Genomic DNA, 20,005 nt, shown 5'->3' on the forward strand with positions numbered 1-20,005 from the left:
GTTGACAAGCTCTTTCAGTTAGAAGTCTATTTTGGTTTGAGGTCTACTTGAAATAAGTAACAGAAAATAAACGTAAATTAAATTTTAAAGGCAGGACTCACAGGCCAAAACGATCATTAGTTAATATAAATATAATAATATATATATTTTTAATATTCAACTTTTTTAGATAATAAATCATATTATATCTTGACGGCCAAGTCATAACTAAAATAGTCACTTTAAAAAATTAAAATTACGGCGCCTTCACTAAACTTATTACATTTCAAATTAAAATATTAATAACACAATACGTACAAAGTGTATTTAATTTTATTTCTTTTTTATGTTGATAGGGTGGTAAGATTGTTTGGAGGTAAAATAGAAGATAAAAGATTCAATAATTTTAGTTGATAAAAAGAAAAATTAAATGTACGTTGGCCTTATATTTGTAACCTTGCAGATTTCAGAATACGTGTAAAAGGAACTGCGGATGAAAGGAATCAACCACTAGGAATTGAACAAGTTAACATGTGAGCAATAAATTTGCATTAAAGAATGATTAGACCAAATACATAAATTAAAAAAAGAAGTTGTATTTGCGCATTGAACTTTAATCTTACACGTGTTGATTATAGGGTTGATTACGAGTCGAGTGAAGGTTTGTATGTGTTTAGCTCGTTTACAAATTGAACCGAGTCGACTGGCACATTTACAAACGAGCAAAAAGCAAACGAACAAATTCCAAGTATTGTTTGTTTGACTATTCAGTGAGTTTCCTACTATTAGTTATCTCTTTCTTCATTTTAAGATTTCTTTAATATTCTAGTTTGAAGTTAGATATAATATATTTAAAATAAAAAGTAGCTTTTCACAAAACGTCAAAGACTTTTTTCTCCCAAAGCGTCTCGGGGGCGGTGTGTCTGATGCTATGGAGTCCCCCCCCCCCCTCTCCAACGGCCCACTACGTTGGGTCTAATAGTTGTGTTTCCGACTTTATCATACAACAGAGTTTGGTAAGTGGTTTTTCTTTGAACACAAGATGACAAGATATGAAAATACATTATGATTAAAATTTTCGGCATGTGATAAGAGATATAAGGACTATTTACGTTACAACTATTTATAGTGTGTAACACGCCTTTCACCATTGAATCAGAGTGGGGAACTTATAGGCGTTGAAAATGTGTCTTATGTGTCGTGACTCAACATTAAGTATTGGTCCTTGTGCTAGATTATTAGGTAATAAAGTATTTCATGTGTTACGGTTGCATCTTTCTTGATCAACTTAGTAAGAAAACCTCTCTAGGCGAGTATCGAACGCTTTTGTTTTTCAATTGTCACTCATCAAACAACCATGTTGGGTGAACATGTTCATAACTAACCAATATAATGTATGTATCTTTTCTAAATCACATTAGTTAAACACCAAGTTGAGAATGAATAGTTACTGCGCCTTGTTTATGCCATTATTCCGCATAAAACAAGGGTTCAAAAGGGAGAACCTCAACTTATTTTTTAAAAGATCCTAAAACAACAAATTTGACAACTTTTACAAATTTGTTCTATAAATGCCCACATATACCAAGTGACTTGGATTTTTCAGTCATATACTCATGTATAAGAGTGATTACAAACAGAATGTTCATAAAAACAATTGCTTGTCTTTCAGCACGGTCAGAGTCGGCTAAACGTTCTCGGAGGCCTAAAACTAACTAAAATGTTGAGGCCTTTTTTATCTTATTTTATTTTCTTTATGATATAGCGCTAGAGAATATACAAGAATTATACAATATGAATGATATACCGTGATAATGGATATGAAGCAATCATTCATAGCTTGTGGCCCATCATTGGGTTACTAATTCTAAAAGAACTTTACTTTCAAAATCTCATAATACATAACTCTTATTTAAGATGGAGACCCTATAAATCTGGAGGCCTAAAGTCATTGCCTCATTTAGCTTACCCACGAGACGGCCCTGAACACGGTTTATCTTTCTTTTTCTTAGAGCATTCACACTAGAAACCATATATCATCCTTAATATTTTATGGATGAAAATAAGGATTCCAATGTGAATGCTCTTAAAAGGCTTAACAAAACTTCTCCAGTCACAGCGGACAATCGAACAATTAGGGCTGTTCACAAACCGAGCGAGCATCTGCTCGAACTGGTCTTGGATGTGGACTTGGGTTTTGAACATTAAGATTTCAAATACTGGTTTTGGACCGAATATGGTATGGCCCATTGGGCCCAACCCGGCCCATTAACTTGATAGAAGTGCCTACAAACATTAAATGGTCATGAACTCTTCATATCACATAACTTGAAAGTTTAATAGTCATAACAAAATAAAAGTTACAAGCAATTATATACATGACAAAATAGCAAGTCCTATTGCTAAAACTCTTCAAACCAGGTTCAGTCTCAATCTTTTCGGCTGCAATCAAAAACTATAAAGTTAGTTAACACTTTCCAACACTTTACCCATAGAACCCATTTGGACCAGTCAGAGGACCCAAAGAGGGTGACTTTTTGACACAACACGAGCCTTACATGAAATTCGCGGGTTTGGGTTTGGTATAAAAGGTTTGATTCAGTATCGCGTCGAACCCACAAACCTGTTTAGCTAAACGGGCCGGGTTCGGGATAACCCAGGGGGTTGGCTCGTTTAACCCCTTTATTTTTTATTTTATTTTTTAATACTGTATTTATAATTTAAATGGGTTGATTATCTTATACTAAAAATTAAAACTAAAAAAGAAATTTAACATAAGCTGTAATTGTTTCAGATAAAATTTAATTAATTTTTTTTTTGTAATAATGTAAATTTAAAGTATTAACACGTGAAAACAATAAAAGAAAAAGCTTTGGGTCAAACGGGTCATGTTCATGTCGACCCATGAATATGTGGCCCGTGTTTAGGTTCACGTGTCTGCCATGATTTTCGGGTTCGGGTTCGGGTTCATGTCAAATTTCAGGTTCGTCTCAGGTTGGACCCGCGACACGACCTGTCGAGCACCATATCTTTGACAAAAAAGTAATCCCTTTGACCACAAAAGTCAAAATTGTTAGCAAACTTTATACAAATATACCATCCCACTTACATATTTCCGTGCAACTTCTTTGAGAAATTTCTTTGGAGAATCCAAATATTCACCACAATCATTCTTTACAACTGCAGCAAGATCATCTCTGCCAGCACTTTCAAGATTCCTTATCATAATTGTTAAAGTCAACTCATCTGGTATGCAACCTGATGCTTTCATTGATTCATATGTGTCCATTGCCTTCTCTATCATATCCACTTTAAAATATGCTCCAATTAGCTCAGTATAAGCCCGCGTGTCGGGTTTTAAACCTTCTTCCATTAGCTCAGAGAAAAGCTTTTCGACCTTATCTATAAGTTTCTTTTTACTGAACATTAGCATCAAGTCACCGTAAAGAGAGTGATCCGGTTCGTACCACACTTCATTTCTTATAAATTCAAACACCTGACACCTGAGTGCAGTTTAGATAAGATGTAACCTTGAAATCATATTATCACGTGAACTGAATGAAAGATAAGAAAAGTAATGGTTTATATGTTTTATAAAATCCGTTGTTACTTTGTGCAGCCATTGCAAATAAGAACTATACGGTTACTATAGGGGTGCGCAAGAACCGCTTTGGGTCGGTTTTGGCTAATACCGGAGTTTTTGAAAATCATCCGGTTTCGGTTTCCAGTTTGGGCACGGTTTTTCTGGTTTGCCATTTAAGTTAAAAATTTTTGGACTGAAAAAAACATTGGGCCAAAATCTTTTTGTTAATTAATAACTAATTCGCTATTATATATTTGGGCTAAATATTCTATTTATTAAAAACTTATTAATTTCTTAAAATTAAAAATAAAAAAAATGAAAATTTATAAATTTGGTTCGGTTTTTGTTACATGCAATTAGGGTAAGCAATAACTGAATCGTTAACTGAAACCGACGATACCAAACCGAAATTAACCGAAAATTGATGAAACCGAAAGCCGATTTAACCAAAAATCAGTTATCCGTTTATTTTTTTGTACCAAGGTTAACCGAAATCCGACAAACTAACCGAATAAACCGAACCGATTAACTAAAAACCGATTGGTTAAGAAAATTAGATTAACCAATGACTTCAGTCTGTTTTGGTTTCGCTTGAAGCTAATAACCAAAACCAAACTGAACCGTGCAGACCCCTATGTAAAACCAAAACCGAAAAACATAAAACCAAACCGTCGATTTTTCTTTTGATCAGTTTTTCCGGTTTCACCGATTAATACCTATTGATTCACAATAACACAAATGCAGTCTTTCATAAAATATATCATCTATGTCATGTTACCATCATAAAGCATAAATCTTGATTCAAAATACAAGAAACAAGATGTCGTACCATGAGAGCAAGGTCCAAATGTTGTTGCCTCTGCAACTCAGCAAAGGCATCCAACAAATCATCTTTTAAGAGACGATTGAGCTTGGAATTGAAGACTTGATGCAGTTTAGATGGGTTTCTGGCGGCTAATTTGAGGGATTGAACTGCTTGAATCGCTTCGGTTGATAACACCCCATCAGTACGTCGTCTTGGTCTCAGGGGTTTTCTTAGCCCACAGGTTATTGTTGTTGTGTATCTTAATTGGGGTTTATTAAACCCTGAGGGGTCTAAAGTTGTTTGAAGAAATTGAAGTCTCATCGGAGAAGAAACTGTGTTCATGGGTGTGGTTTACAGGGTTTAGGGTTTTCAGCTGGATATGACTAAGGGGGTGGCCTAGCTTATATTTTTAAGCTTATTCTTATATATAAAATTAGCTTAATAGTTATTTTCTATTATTTGATAAGCTTTTTTTAAGTGTTTGGATTAGCTTATATTCTATAAGTTAATTATGTGTCTTAATAAGTTGTTAAATCCAACATTCTTTAATTTGTTAGAGTAATAATTACTAATCCATCACCATTTGAGGAAAAATGAGTAACATACAACCTTAAACAAATAAGTTCCTTCAAATAAGCTAAAAAACCATTTTCACATAAGCTTATCTAAATGAGCTTATATAAGCTCATAAGCATAAGCTTAAAAAGCTAAACCAAACACTAAACTAAGCTTATTTTGTATAAAAAAGCTAAAAAAGCTATAAGCTTGGTTAAAAAAGTGTTTGGCCTTTTAGATTTTTGTGTTTATGCTTGTATCTTTTTTAAGCTAGATATGACTATGTAGCTTATTTTATATCATTTGATAAGCTTCTTTTTAAGTGTTTGGATTAGCTTATATTTTACAAGTTGATAAGTTTTTTTTAAATGTTTGTGTTAGCTTTTTTCATTTAGCTTATGTTAGTAAAATGACCAAAAGGGCATGGTTACATATTACTACATATCTTATATTTTATATGTATCTACTTTGTTTATATGAGTTATACCATCATTTTTCGATACATTTATATCAACGAAAACGTAAAATTTCTCTGGCTAAACCACATAATAAGTATTTCTTGAATAAAGACATTGCCTGTGCGGGAAGATGTGTGACACAACATACGTGGATTATTCATTATTATCCCTTCAATGGCTAAACCACATAATAAGAGCCAATTTTTCTCTTCCTCCGCCTCGTATTTTTCATCTCTATCACAATCGGTTTCGTCACTGTCGGTATCCATTCTATTAAGAAACACACAAATAGATAAACACAACTAAGATTAAAATAAGAATAAACATGCAATTCAATAATAAATGAGAAGCCATTTTTCTAATAGAAATTATAACCACTGAGGAAACACACAATTTCATAAGCCTAAAAACATAATCATTTATCCATTAAATATTTTAAAAACTCCATCTTTGCCACATCACTTGTTGGAACCATGAAGTTTTCACGAGCTTTCTTTTTCAAGAAAATGTCTAATGCGTGATTATAATTCTTTGAACCTTCTGCAAAACCATGAAATGTTAACACAATTTCAATGCACTCTTTTGTGGAAGGTGACAGGTTTTGCGGTTGATACGATTGTGAGCTTCTCGATGATAGTGCTTGCATAAAAGTAGCAAATTTGTCCTCAAATGCAGAAGTTATTGAAGTCTTTCTCTTAGTTGAACGAGAAAAGGAAACATTCTTAAACTTCTTCCTTTTGGTTGAACTATTTTTGAAGAAAATAGGTTCTTGGTCATCGCTGGACACGTTTATCTCGTCACTATCACCTTTCCCTTCAATCAACTCTTCATCTTTATCGATCATGTTCTCAAACTCATAAGGAGTCTAAAGGCTCGTAATACATCTTATACATCTTTAAAAATGTACTGTTAAATCTTGACCAACGTATGGTTGAACGGCGTTATAGTTGAATGTTAATCTCCACCAACTTGTCTCTTTTTTGAAAATCTATCATTTGCTTCTTATTAATTATCTACAATTTGTCTCTTATTGATTATGCATATTAATAAATTGTTAAATCTTGCTTCAATAATCCACCGTCATTTGAGGGGCAAATGAGTAAAAAAACCATATTCAAATAAGCTTATTCAAATAAGCTAAAAAACCATCTTCAAATAAGCTTATTTACATTAGCCAATATAAGCTAATAAACATAAGCTTAAAAACCTAAACCAAACACTAAATTAAGCTTGTTTTGTAAAAAAAAGCTAAAAAAGCTATAAGCTTTATTAAAAAAGCTAGGCCAAACACCCCCTAAAAGGTAAGTGTATATATTAATGACCTTGCACTTAGTAATATTGGAACAACTCTTCCGAACCTTGATCTAGGTGGTTTTACTGATAAGGAGACCGCCCCCAAGAAACCTCAACAAACCTTGGCGAGTGCTCTTTATGGTAAACACGTACATGATTTGGAGGAGCGATTCGATATGACTCCGAGACAAAATGCAATTTTTGCTTGTCTCAAAGGGGCTCATGCCCAAGATTTTTTGACTGTTGTGCCCATTGAAGATCTTGGGCAACAGATGTCACCAGTTGAATACAAAGCCATCCTTAAATACCGGCTCATGATTTCTATTTTGCCTCCAGATGAATCATGCCCCATTTGTAAAAAAGCCTTTTTGGATAAATTTGGTGAGCATGCACTCCACTGTAAGGAATTGCCGGGGTTCAAGTATCGTCACAACTGGGTTAGAGATGTCTTATGAGATGTGCTTAGGTGTGTCGGGATCTCAGCCAAAAAGAGGCACCTGTTAACTTTCTGACTGATCCGAGAGAGGGAAGATCTACACTGCGTCCTGCGAGCGTTCTTTTGTTTGGCTGGGCAGGGGGTAAGCATGCGTGTGTCGACCTCATTGGGGTGTCCCCATTGGTGGGGCTGAGAGACAGTGGCTTCATTCCGAGACAGGCGGTTTTGAGGGCGGAATATAGGAAGGTTTTTAAGCATGAGGCAGCGTGTTTGGAGAATCAGCACGTGTTCATTCCATTTGCCTTCGACACATTTGGATCCCTAGCTCCTGAGGCGGTTCGCTTTTTGGAGAGGGTGAAGAAGGTGGTCCACAGTGACTCGCAGAGCCCGAGGAACCAAGGATTGATATTTAGTAGAATAGGCTTTGCGATCCAAAAGGGGATAGCGGCGCAACTTGTTGGTCGCTTACCCATTATCCAGATGTAGTTGGTTTGTGTTAAATAAAAACGATAAATATATTAATAAAAAAAATCAGTTAAAAATAATAAAGTTTTTATAGACGATTATGAGTGAATTAACGAACGAAGCTTGAGTTCGTGAGATTAGGAAACAAATGGACTTATCACTTAAAAATTTAGACAGTAAATTGGCTAAATCGGATAATCAAATTAACAAAGTGGTTTCTAAAAATCATATCCAAAATCCAAATTCGTAATTCGGTTATGGTTAAAAACCAAAACAAACTGAATTCGTGATTTGGATCAGTTTTCTTGGTTACTGATACGGTTCGGTTATCATATTTCTTTCATTTTTTAGCTCTTTTTTTCGCACACTTGAATACTTGATCCAAGACATATAAAATGTATGGATGGCATTAGGTCAGATTTGGAACGTGTTTAGACATTTCCAAACCTATACCCGGTTAGTAAGCCTATCCCTAACCCGTCAAGTATCAAGTAAACCCGCATATTTCAAGTTTACCCGTCGGGTATCCCCGAGTGAAAACCGTCAGGTATTTATCGGATTTTGGAAAATTTAACTAGTTAATTACAACGTGAAAGTAATCAATTACAAAAAAATAGTTATTAGAAACAAGTTTTGGCATATAAGTAATGCCTCTAACAAAAAAATAAAATAAAAGAAAAAGAAAAACAATTCCACTACAAAATGAATAATAATTTTTAAGATATATCACATCAGTGGCGAATGTTTCTTTGGGCCAAGGTGGGCCGCGAACCAACCATGTTTTTCTTTCGTTAGTGTATCTTTTCCGGAAAAATCAAAAAAATATACAATGTATTGAGTTCGGCCCAACCAAATTATTTAAATCCGGCCAAACCATACTATTTGAGTCCGGGGGTAGCCTTGAATTTTTTAAAAAAGAAAGTTAGTTTAAAGCCAAAAAACGAGAAATTGTTTACGAAATAAACGTATAGATAAAGAAAGGGTAAGAAATAAAACTACGCAAGCCCAAGCTCAAATAAATTTTAAACAAACAAACAAAAAACATTAAACCTAAAATCCAACCCAACCATCTGGTCGATGTTCGAACAAAACAACAAATGGATTTTTCATTGTGCGCCGACTGTTATGTGACTTACTGACTTGTGAGGTTTGGCACAAAAGCTAGAATAGAAGCTCGGGTGAATTGGTGAAATCGTTTGGGTGTGAAATCGATTGATCGGATAACGTCGTTGTCTGTTGAGGCTTCAGGTTCGGAACTAACTCGTGTTGGAGTGAAATTGATTAACCTAAATAATCAACAGAAGCAAATAGAGACCAGGTTCGGGAATTCGCATTTCACCATTTTGTATTTCTTTCAATTTGGTAGGTTAGGGCTTGGAACTATTGTTTGACCCGGCACGAACCGGATTGCCGACCTAAAACTTAGAAGAACGAAATTTTTTTTTGGGTCTTGTGACTTTCGGCCCATGCATACTAGATGCTCAATATCCACCACTGTAACACATGTAGGGTTACTTGTGTATATTATCGTGTAATTGAGGTTACGTCATCGGTTAATCTAGAATATTCCAAATCCCAAAACAGTCTTAAACTCACAAAAATGTTTATAAGTAATTTTAAACCTATCTCATACCCTAATGTGATGGGTATTCTCAAAAATTTCAGGTTTCAAGTTTTATGATTGAATTTGGGTTTCATTAACATTCTTAGTTAACTAACAAAACACACTTAATAAATTGGGATTTTTACATATATCCCCTTCCTAAACATTTTAATTAAATATCTCCCCAATATTAAAACCTTAATTACATATTTCCCCTTTATCACTAAATTACTCTTTTACCCTTATCAATTTACAGTACCAAAAAACCTATTTGTTCCATTCACATAATAACAGAGATCGACTTTTGCTACCTTTCAAGCTTCCGTAACATCCGGCATCCACTCCTCTTTCGACATCTATTCGTGATGTAACATCCTAAATATTCTAATATTAAATAAAGAAAGTCGCGTTTAGATATCGAGTGTTAATATTTAATTAATATTAAATATAGAAAGAATTATAGACTTGGGTAATTAAAATGGATTAAGATGGTGGGATGGACCTTAGGTCCATGGGCTTTAAGAGGTATAAATACCATCTTAAACCATCCTAAAACCCTAACTCCTCATTTCCTAATCTCTACACACTCAAGAACACACACACACACACACATACACCTTCCTTACTATATATAAACGGCCAAGAGAAAGAAGAAGATCCGAGACCAAAACCAAGCCAAATATAGATAGATCTTCTATATATAGATAGATCCAAGATTTAAAGTTCATAACCAAGCCAAACGAACACGTAAAGGTATGTTCTTGATCTTAAAGTTTACATTTTTATAAACGGTTAGCCTTGAAACTTGAATCTAGAACAGATCGGCTCTAAACGAACCTTAAAGTAACAACTTGATATTAAAAATGAATGAAACGAACCTGAAGATGGAAACGGATCGTTAAAGAAACCTTAGATCTAGCGTAACATCCTTAGCTATAAAGATCCGACCTTTATGGTTCCCGGGGCCGAGTCTTAGTCGAAGGTGGTCAAGGGACGTTTACGGGATCGGTTAATGTCATGATAAGGCTTAAAGGGTTAAAACATGGTGGTAGATCTAACCAACCCGTGACCACTGTTCATGTAGAAACCATGCAGCCCAATCAATTACCTTATGTGATCGATTACACAAGAGTTTGTTTACTATACTTAGTCGCATACGCAGCCTACACATAATGACAATGACATATATACATATTCCGATACAATACTTAATCAAACAAAAGAGAGTCGCATACAAATATAATACTTAGTATTATAACACTTGCCTAACACCCAACTCGCATACAATCTGAAAACGCAAACAATACTTGGAAAAATTTCAAGACTCAACTACAATACTTAGACATAAAAATATACACTCATACAAACACACACATTAAGCCAATCAGACTCGCATACACCGAGGATCGATCGCATACACTCGATCACTTTGATATCGATTACCATTGGGATCGTTTACACAGGACTCGTTCACCTCGAAAACTCGATTATGATGAACCTTGTATACAATAAACCCATTCGATTAAATTTGAGTTCGCACACAATCTGGGCTTACAAGTGATTTGCATACACTGGCTAATCTTCTAGACTCGCATACATTGATGATCTCTTACAAAGACTCGATTACAGTTGAGCATTTCATATAACCCGATTACAATAAACTCGATTACGTGAAGTGTTGTCCCTCCGGGTTGGTTATTCTCAGGCCTGCGCCCGCCCCTTCATCATTAGAAGCACCGTCTGTGAACAGCTTCCAGACTACATTTTTTCTTTGATCATCAGGGGGTTCAATCACCTTCTTACATTCTTCCTCTTTTTCTTGAGGAATTTCCACGATGAAATCAGCCAAAACCTGGCCCTTAATAGTTGGCCTTGGTTTATATTCAATAGCATGTTCTCCCAATTCTATCGCCCACTTTGCGAGTCTCCCGGACAATTATGGATTGCTCAGCACATTTTGTAAGCGAAAGTTGCTGAGAACATGTATTGGATGGCCTTGAATGTACCTTCTCAAACGTCGCGCTGTTTGAACCAGGGATAAGACCAGCTTTTCCAAGGTGGAGTATCTTGTTTCCGCATCTGCTAGGGTGCGGCTTATGTTGTAAATGGGCGTTTGGACGCCATATCTTTCCACCATCAAGACTACGCTTACTGTTCTTTCTGATGCTGCTAAGTATACCAACAGCGGTTCTCCAGCTTTAGGGGCTGTTAGCGTTGGTAGTTCTGCTAGGCGCGCTTTGATTTCTTGGAATGTTGTTTCTGCTTCCTCCGTCCATCGGAATTGAGACTTCTTGAGGCAATTTCTCAAGGTCGAGACGAATGGAAAAGATCTTTCAGCGTGGCTGGACAAAAATATATTCAGCGCGACTAAACGACCATTGAGTGTCTGTACTTGCTTGACAGATTTTGGTGAAGGCATTTTTTGCACGGCTTTCAATTTTTCTAGGTTGGCTTTGAAGCCACCATTTGTTACGATTACTCCCAGGAATTTTCCTTCTTCCATGCCGAAAGAACATTTTCATGGGTTGAGCTTCATGCTAATCGACCTTAGGGTTTTGAAGGTCTCTTCGATATCTTTTAACATTGTTTCCTCCGTCTTTCTTTTGATGACCAAATCGTCCATGTAGACTTCCAAATTCCTTCCGATTTGGAGCTTGAATTCTTTATCCATCAACCTCTGGTAAGTAGATCCGGCGTTTTTGAGGCCAAATGGCATCATTTTGTAACAATACGTTCCGCTGTTTGTTCTAAACGCCGTCTTGTCCTGGTCTTTCGCCGCCATGTGGATTTGATGGTACCCCTTGTATGCGTCTAAGAAACATTTGAATTGAAAGGGTACCAGCGCGTCTACATTAAGATCAATTTCTGGCAACGGGTAGCAGTCTTTTGGACATGCTTTGTTGAGATCTTTAAAGTCGATGCACATGCGCCATTGACCGTTTGTTTTGGGCACCATCACCGGGTTGGCTACCCATGTTTGGTACTGAATTTCCCGGATTATGCCCGCCTCTACCAACTGTTGGACTTGTTCATCACAGGCTTTCGCTTGGTCCGGCCCCATTCTCCTTTTTTTCTGTACTACTGGGACAAAGGTTGTATTAACTTTTAATTCATGTTCCGCCTTGTTTCGCGGGACACCTGTCATGTCTGCTGGAGTCCAGGCGAAGACATCAATGCTTTTGATTAACAGTCTTTTGAGTCCCGCCCGTGCTTCTTCGGAGATGGTCGGTCCAATGGTAATGCTTTGTTCGGGGAATTCTTTATTGAGCACCCATTTTTCTATCTCTCGAGTTTTGTTGGTCTTTAGTATCTTTTGGGGCGGTGTCTTTCTTTCCGCCATGTTGCATTCTTTGTTAGCGTATATCATTGCTATTCCCATTGGAGTCGGTACTCCCAATATCCCATGTGCTGTTGAGGGATTAGCATTGAAATCGCCAATTGCTTCTCTTTCTAAAATTATGTCATAATGTGAGTGAGGTGTTTCCATTACTAGGAAGTCTACGTCTTCCGTTCGTAATGAACTCCGTCACTCAGCTCCACCTGGAACGTCAACTGGCCTAGCGGGTATTCAATACTTTGATTAAAACCCGCGATTGGAGCGTTGACTGGCGTTAGCTGCTTTTTATCTTTATCTTCCAGTAGGTCAAAACATTGACGATACATGGTGTTGGACGTTGCTCCCGCATCAATGAAAAAACGCGGTGTTCGATAGTGACCGAACACGGCTGTGATTACTAAAGGCGCTTTCTTGTTCGCCCCTCCTTTTACTTTTGGGAAGATGACTTGTTCTTCTTTCCAGGCCGCATATTCTATTTGCCTTCGCTTCTTGGAGTGGGCGTTGCCTGAAATCATGTTGGCGTGAAGGTCTTTAATTTTTTTTTCTGCCCTTCCGCCGTCTCTTGGAGGTGGGTGCCTATATTTTCCTTTGATGCTTTTTACGAGGTGATCCAACTTTTCGTTTTTGACATACTCTTCAATGGCATCCTTTAGATTAGAACATTGATTCGTTGTGTGCCCATGTTGTTCGTGGTAGTCACAATAGCTTTTCATATCTGTGTTTGGACCCTGCTTGATTGGTGCCGGTTTCTTTAATTGGATCCCTTCTGTATACATGATGTGTGCTGCGCTTTTTGTCAGTGGAGTCCATCTGGATGCGTTTGTCTGACCTCTCTGTTTGGCCTTGAACGGTTCATACGCCGCAGGTTCCTTTTCGTTATTCAGTCTTGACCATCCAGAGGATATTTTCTTGCCTTGGCGGGCTCTGTTGATATCATTTCTGGCATCGTTCTTCGCCAGTTCTTTCCCCAGACTTTTTTCCATTCGCGCGTATCTTTTGGCCGCGGTCATAACATCATTCCATCGCTGTGGCATGCCATCTCTGCCCGTAAGGTTCCGAATGAGATCGTCACACTTTACGTTTTGGCGGAAGGCTGCCCGCAGCAATTCTTCACTCATGCCGCCTATGTTCAGGCCTTCTTGGTTAAATCTGGTAATGAAATCTTCCAGCATTTCATTATCTTTTCTTATGATATTCAGAATGTCTGCTGGGTCGCTGATGTGACGCTGTTGTTGGCTGAATTGTTGGATGAATTTTTTGGCTAAGTTTTCCCAACTTAAAATCTGCCCATCTGGTAATCTTTCATACCATGCCCTGGCGGCTCCGACTAGCGTTAGTGTAAAGATGTGACACCATAGCGGCATGGTCCACCCTGACACTAGTCTCGCAGCTGTGAAGGTTTGCAAATGGTCATCTGGATCTGAGATGCCATCATATTGTCTGACCGTTGGCGGTATTTTTGGATTTTCTGGCAACTCCGCCTCAGCGATTCTTGCCACAAATTTCGATTTTCCTGCCGATGTTGTCGGTCGGTATGGTTTGGGAAAATCTTCCGCCGCATCTGGATGATATATCACCAGTTTTTTAGTGTCTGGACCTTTCCAACTTTCTTCGTAGTCTGGATCGTCCAGTCGTGAGTCTTTCTCGAGACGCGACCGATGTGACTTGTCACCCGCCTTACTATTTTGTTGACCAAGAGGTGACCAGTTGGTCGGCGTCTTTTTATGAATTGGCATTGAATGTTCTTCGTATTCTTCTTCTTCGTTGCTACTAGAGGCTGTATCAAACAGTGCTCTAGGTTGCACAACGGATGCCATTTTTTCTTGGAGTTTGTCCTTTAGTTTTTGTTGTTCTGCTTCCAACCATGCCATGATGTCTGGTGGCATGGTTGTCTTGGGACGTGTTTTGGTTTTCTCTTTTTCTGTGACGGTAGGGTGAATGGTAGACGTAATAACGACACTTTGACCAGTACCGGTGATGTTCAAAGGTTCCATGTTACCCTCTGGGTTGGCCCTTGAGTTCTGGCCAACCTCTTTTGGTGTGGTCTTGCCACTCATCTGAGTCAAGAACGGAGTGATTGTTTAGTAACTGTTCTAGCTATATGCACGGATGGCGCCAATGAAGAAACACTAATCCACCCCTCAAGTTCTAACACGTTAGTCCGAGGGATTAAGATAACTATTCCCCACGATGGGTTATAAAACCTTCCTTGGCGCAGATGAGTATTTCCTGCCAAACAGAACACCGTGAGCTCGTTACGAGGAATGGGGGGGATTCTCTCGTAACCACTCTCCGGCGTGAGAATCAGTATTAGATAGTATGGAATATATTTAATGAATATGGGAGAGTACATCCTTTACCACTTGGAGATTCCCTGGTATTTATAGTCGGAGGAGAAAGAGAAAAGGTGGTCAACCACGTTGTCATGTCCTTCCACCAATAATATTCTACATTCGTGTGATTGTGGAAGTTGGTGGAAGTTGGTTGGCATCATGGCCTTTTGACAAGGACATTTCGTACTGTTTGTACTATCCCTCGTGTGTTGTTCCGTCCCTATTGGTTGGGTGCTTATTCCCATGTGGATTGTACCTTTTTGTCCCATGCTTGTGGGACCTTTGTGGTACTATTCCCTAGGCGTTAAGGGATATGTATTATTTTAAGGAACCGCCCGGCGCACGGCGATTACTCTCGCCTTTTGTTCCGCCCAGCGCTCTGGTTTGGCTATTATCCTTGTTATATGGTGGGCTTAATACCCTACCTCTACACAAGGAGTTTGATTACAATATATACAAATGAAACTCGCATACAACCAAGATCTAACTTACAAGCCTTGGGCCGATTACATTGGCAAGTTGCTTGCACAGATTCGTTTACACCTGAAACTGATCACCTCATCGACACCCGATTACTTTTGAGCTACTGCCGGCCGAATACAATAATGAAACTCGCAAAAAAGGAAGACTCGATTACAGGTGGAATTCGATTTCTTAAGAGACCCGATTATAAACCCAGTCGCTTACAGTTGAGCTCGGTTACGTAGTGCAGCCCTTAGCTTACAAACCTAAACTCGCTTACATATGCAGATATCGCATACAATGTGTATGTATATGTATATGTATATGTATATGTATATGTATATGTATATGTATATGTATATGTATATGTATATGTATATGTATATGTATATGTATATGTATATGTATATGCAATAAGTCGATTACAAATCTGAAAGTCTCTTACAAAGTGAACATCGTTTACAATCAAAACCCGATAACTTTGATATGGTCGCTTCCATTAAAATCGCTTACACGACATTCGAACACATCTCAGATTCGCTTACAATACCTGATCGATTACACCTACTCGATTACATTAGGAATCACATACATTGAAACTCGATTACACGCACATTAAGAGGATCGATTACATTGTAATCGATTAAGCCCTTAATCACAAACATGGACTTGATTACCTTGGAGCGGCTGTAGCGAAATAGAAAAGAAAAAAAAACAGAGAAAGACGATTGAGGAAGAAGGGTGAGCAGATGGTTGAGATGAGAAGGTTGGGCCTTATACTTCTATTTACTAAAATCAATACACGGCCCAAAGTTTAGCCAAGCCCGATTACAACCCGAGTCCTATTACGTTCCTTACCCTCGATCACTAATAGTTCGATTACTTTACGAAGTGATTTGATTACTTTGTAATAGATCTCGTTGAGAACCCGAGAGTACGTATATGTATAAGAAATACTCACTTAAATCCACACCTAAGATTACGCTTGGAGGTCCACAAGTATGGGATAACCCGTGTGTCCTATACATACACACATACGTCTAAATGTGAATAAACGTATAAACACATGACGGGAACCGACAAAGAAAAGACTGAAATAGAAATTAAAAATATTAAATAATCAAAAGACTAATACCATAGATGTTAATAAATAAAATAATATAAGTAATCGTAATCTAAACAAGGCCAACAGTTACACCAGACTTGGTCATTGTGACAAAAACACAAATAGGACCAGTTTTAATACATATACCCTGTATAAAGTTAGCAAGGCAATTAAAGAAGGGAATTACGATAAACGGAGAAAGAAACAAGATCCAGGTGAGTTTCTAGCCCTATTTCCTTGTTATGTTTTCGGGGCTGTGTGCATACTCAATGTGAATGTTAATACACTTACCTTGAATGGTAAGTGTATGCCTTATTGATGAACGTGATGCTTATGTTATGAATTAATACTTGACAGTACGCGAACGACCTTCGGGTATTGCACGTATTGTTAATGAAGGTATTATGTAGTAAGTATGAATGAGTACATGAGATAAAGTATGCACGAATAACGTATGTATGATATGTATGTATGTATGTATAAGGTAACGTATAGTTGTATGGAAGAAAGGGAGACCGGACCCTAATAATATCCGAGGATGGAGGGTGACCGGACCCTAATAATATCCGAGGATGGAGGGTGACCGGACCCGAATAATATTCGAGGATGGAGGGTGACCAGACCCTAATAATATCCAAGGATGGAGGGTGACCGAACCCGAATAATATCCGAGGATGGAGGGTGACCGGACCCTAATAATAACCGAGGATTAGAGGTGGCAAATGGGTTGGGTTGGGTTGAACGAGTCATGGGTTGAAATGAGTCATGGGTCAAAACAAGTATGGGTCGGAATGAGTTTGGGTCAAAACTGGTCAATTAAAAAAAGAGTTGTTTTGGTTTGGGTCGAAATAGGTTAAGGTCGAACCAGGTTTTGAGTTTATTTATTTATTATTTTTTTTGTGAACGAGAATTACGGCGGAAACATTTTAGTTTTTTTAGATTTTTCGTTTTTTATTTATATTTTAAGTTATGATATTTTTATTATTTTATTAAATTATTTTTGAGGGGTTTTCTATTAAGATAAAAAACCCTCAAAAAAATTCAAAAATAATAATAAAAAAATTATAACTCAAATATAAATCATAAACGAAAAAAAGTAAAAACACTAAAATATTTCCTACGTTGTCCTCGTTCCATTAAAAAAACACCTAGACACGAACCGAAACCGAAAGAATCGACGAAAATGAAACAAAGAAACAAAAAGCCAAAACCGGATCACATCAATCGAAATCGAAAAAATCAATAAAAACGAAACTAAAAGAATTCAAACCGAACAAAAACAAAACTGAAAAAACGAAAAAAACGAGTCCGGAATCGACGAGAAAGAAACAAAGGAAACCAAAACTCAACACGTCACGGGTGAAAACTCGTGTTGGCTTGAAACATGAACCGAACCCGTTCCAATCTGAAACCCGTTTCGTGCCGAAACCTGTCTTGTACGGAAACACGTTCCGATCCGAAACCTGTCACATTTCCTTAGGACACTAACCCACATTGACCCATTTGTTTGAACTTGTCGACCCATTTTGACCCGAAAATAAAAAGGATGAAATTTCAAATGACTCATTTTAACCCATTTAGTTAAAAATTTTGACTCAAACCAACTCATTTAACTTTTAAAACAACTCAAATTGACTCATTTGAAAGGGTTTGGGTCAAGATTGCCACCCCTACCGAGGATGGAGGGTGACCGGACCCTAATAATATCCGAGGATGGAGGGTGACCGGACCCTAATAATATCCGAGGATGGAGGGTGACCGGACCCTAATAATATCCGATGATGGAGGGTACCGGACCCTAACAATATTCGAGGTATGTAGGGCGAAATGCTCTTTATAATGTAAGGTTAGTTATGTAAGTATTGTGTGTGTTAAAGAAAGAAAGTGCGAAAGAATGAAAGTATGTGTATGGAAAAATGATGAACAGGTTAAGTATGTAATGTGTATCTTCGGATACATATATAAGTAATATGTAATATGTGAATGTATTGTATGTTGTCTGATTAACTAGAACTCACTTAGCGTAGCTGACTTTTAGTATGCACGCAGGTTAACAGATTGAGACAGCTGGTTTGAGATGGACACATGGCAGGATTGAAGAGGCTAACATCTGAAGATTGTCATGATGTTTTGAATTTTATATTTTATGTTATGTTTTAAAAGACAAATTATGGATATTTGTAACAAATAGTTGATGTTTTATATTATTCCGCGAAGGTTTTAATTAACTATGATATTTAGAACTGCGTTTATGAGTAAATTCAACGTCAAAAGTGAGACACTGGTAACGCGGCCTTACACGTGACCTCCGACGCTATTCGTTCCAAGTCGACGTATATCCGTGACATCTGACGTCTATTCCTTCTATTCGACGTCTATTCGTTCCATTACGGCATCGGTCTCCGTGGACATCCACTGTGCCGTCGTGTACCTGATGACCGTCGTTTGAGTCAATCAAAAACCAAATTATTCTAAATAGTTAGAGCAAGTAGGGTATCATATCACAAGGAGTATGTGGTCAATGTATTCGTGTAACAGATTTAATATTATGAAGTGACTAATTTTTAGTGCTGATCACACAAGCAATTTTTAGTAAATTCAGAGAACTAAGCAATGAACAAGTGAACGAGTATTAAGCAGTTAACAAAACAAACCACACCCGGGAATTCAAGTAAGCAACCAAAAAGTATCTCATGCAACCTAACAGATTTATTATTAACGATTAACTGAAAACTGATCAACCAGACAAAACATTACACGTCAACAATTACTTTACACATGGCACTGGTTATCAAACAGTCCTTGCCAGTGTGACTCAGTTAAGGGTAATTGTACGTTTAATCGTATTCAATCTAACCAAACAGTTATATAACTAATTATCTAGCAACTGGTAACAGATCGTTCAGACCAACATAGACCTAAACCGACCGAACACTCAGAAATACCAAACATCAATAATCATATATTAATCATCAATAACAAAACATAAGTATTCATAATCACATGAGAAAAACTGTAAAAGGTTACAAACTATACATCACGGGTGCGATTCTAGGAGATTAGCCGACCTAGACATCATTGAATCTTCGATATGGATGATAGAAATCATATGTAGGATCTTGACACGAGCTAGGATAGTGGAAATCGCCTATAGGACTGCTGGAAATCGCCTCTTGGTCGTCAAAACGAAGTTAGGGTTTTTCTTGGTGAAAATTGATGTTATAAACCAAAACCCAGTCTGCACACCCGTCGCGGTACACGACGGGCCTTCTTAACTGGTGATCGCGTATCGCGATTGACCACCAGTCAAACTTATTTTATGTCCCATCGCGGTACGCGATGGGACCCTCAACACACCCATCGCGTACCGCGATGGGTTCTGCTACAGCCAACTTCAATTAATGTTATCGTTTCGCGTGCTGCATATCCCGGGTCTTCATTCCGTGTCACAACAGGTCCATAATGAGTACTTTAACGCCTATGACCTGAAATCCAATAAAACACGTATGAAGTATCGATAGTTCTAGAATAAACTGTTAAAACTAAATAATAAACGAACTAAAACATATAACACACTTAATACATTAACAA

General features: G+C 37.6%; 1 protein-coding gene across 2 annotated transcripts; it reads right to left on the bottom strand.

Moving 5' to 3' along the window:
- Positions 1–2,279: 2,279 nt before the first annotated feature.
- Positions 2,280–4,706, bottom strand: LOC143529535 (uncharacterized). 2 transcript variants are annotated; one of them, XM_077025310.1, is made up of 3 exons: positions 4,392–4,706; positions 3,089–3,475; positions 2,280–2,421 (listed from the first exon to the last, which is right to left on the bottom strand). In XM_077025310.1, exons 1-3 carry the CDS (start codon positions 4,686–4,688, stop codon positions 2,392–2,394), a joined length of 714 nt encoding a protein of 237 aa, XP_076881425.1. In that variant the 5' UTR covers positions 4,689–4,706; the 3' UTR covers positions 2,280–2,391. The 2 variants fall into 2 exon arrangements, with proteins under 2 accessions (XP_076881425.1, XP_076881433.1); XM_077025318.1 differs by having other exon boundaries at positions 3,089–3,482; positions 4,392–4,566.
- Between the last annotated feature and the right edge of the window lie 15,299 nt (positions 4,707–20,005).

Source organism: Bidens hawaiensis, unplaced genomic scaffold (genome assembly GCF_021521415.1).
Source record: "Bidens hawaiensis isolate Kalapana, Puna unplaced genomic scaffold, B.hawaiensis_p1.1 tig00000636_1, whole genome shotgun sequence".
Lineage (NCBI taxonomy): Eukaryota > Viridiplantae > Streptophyta > Magnoliopsida > Asterales > Asteraceae > Bidens > Bidens hawaiensis.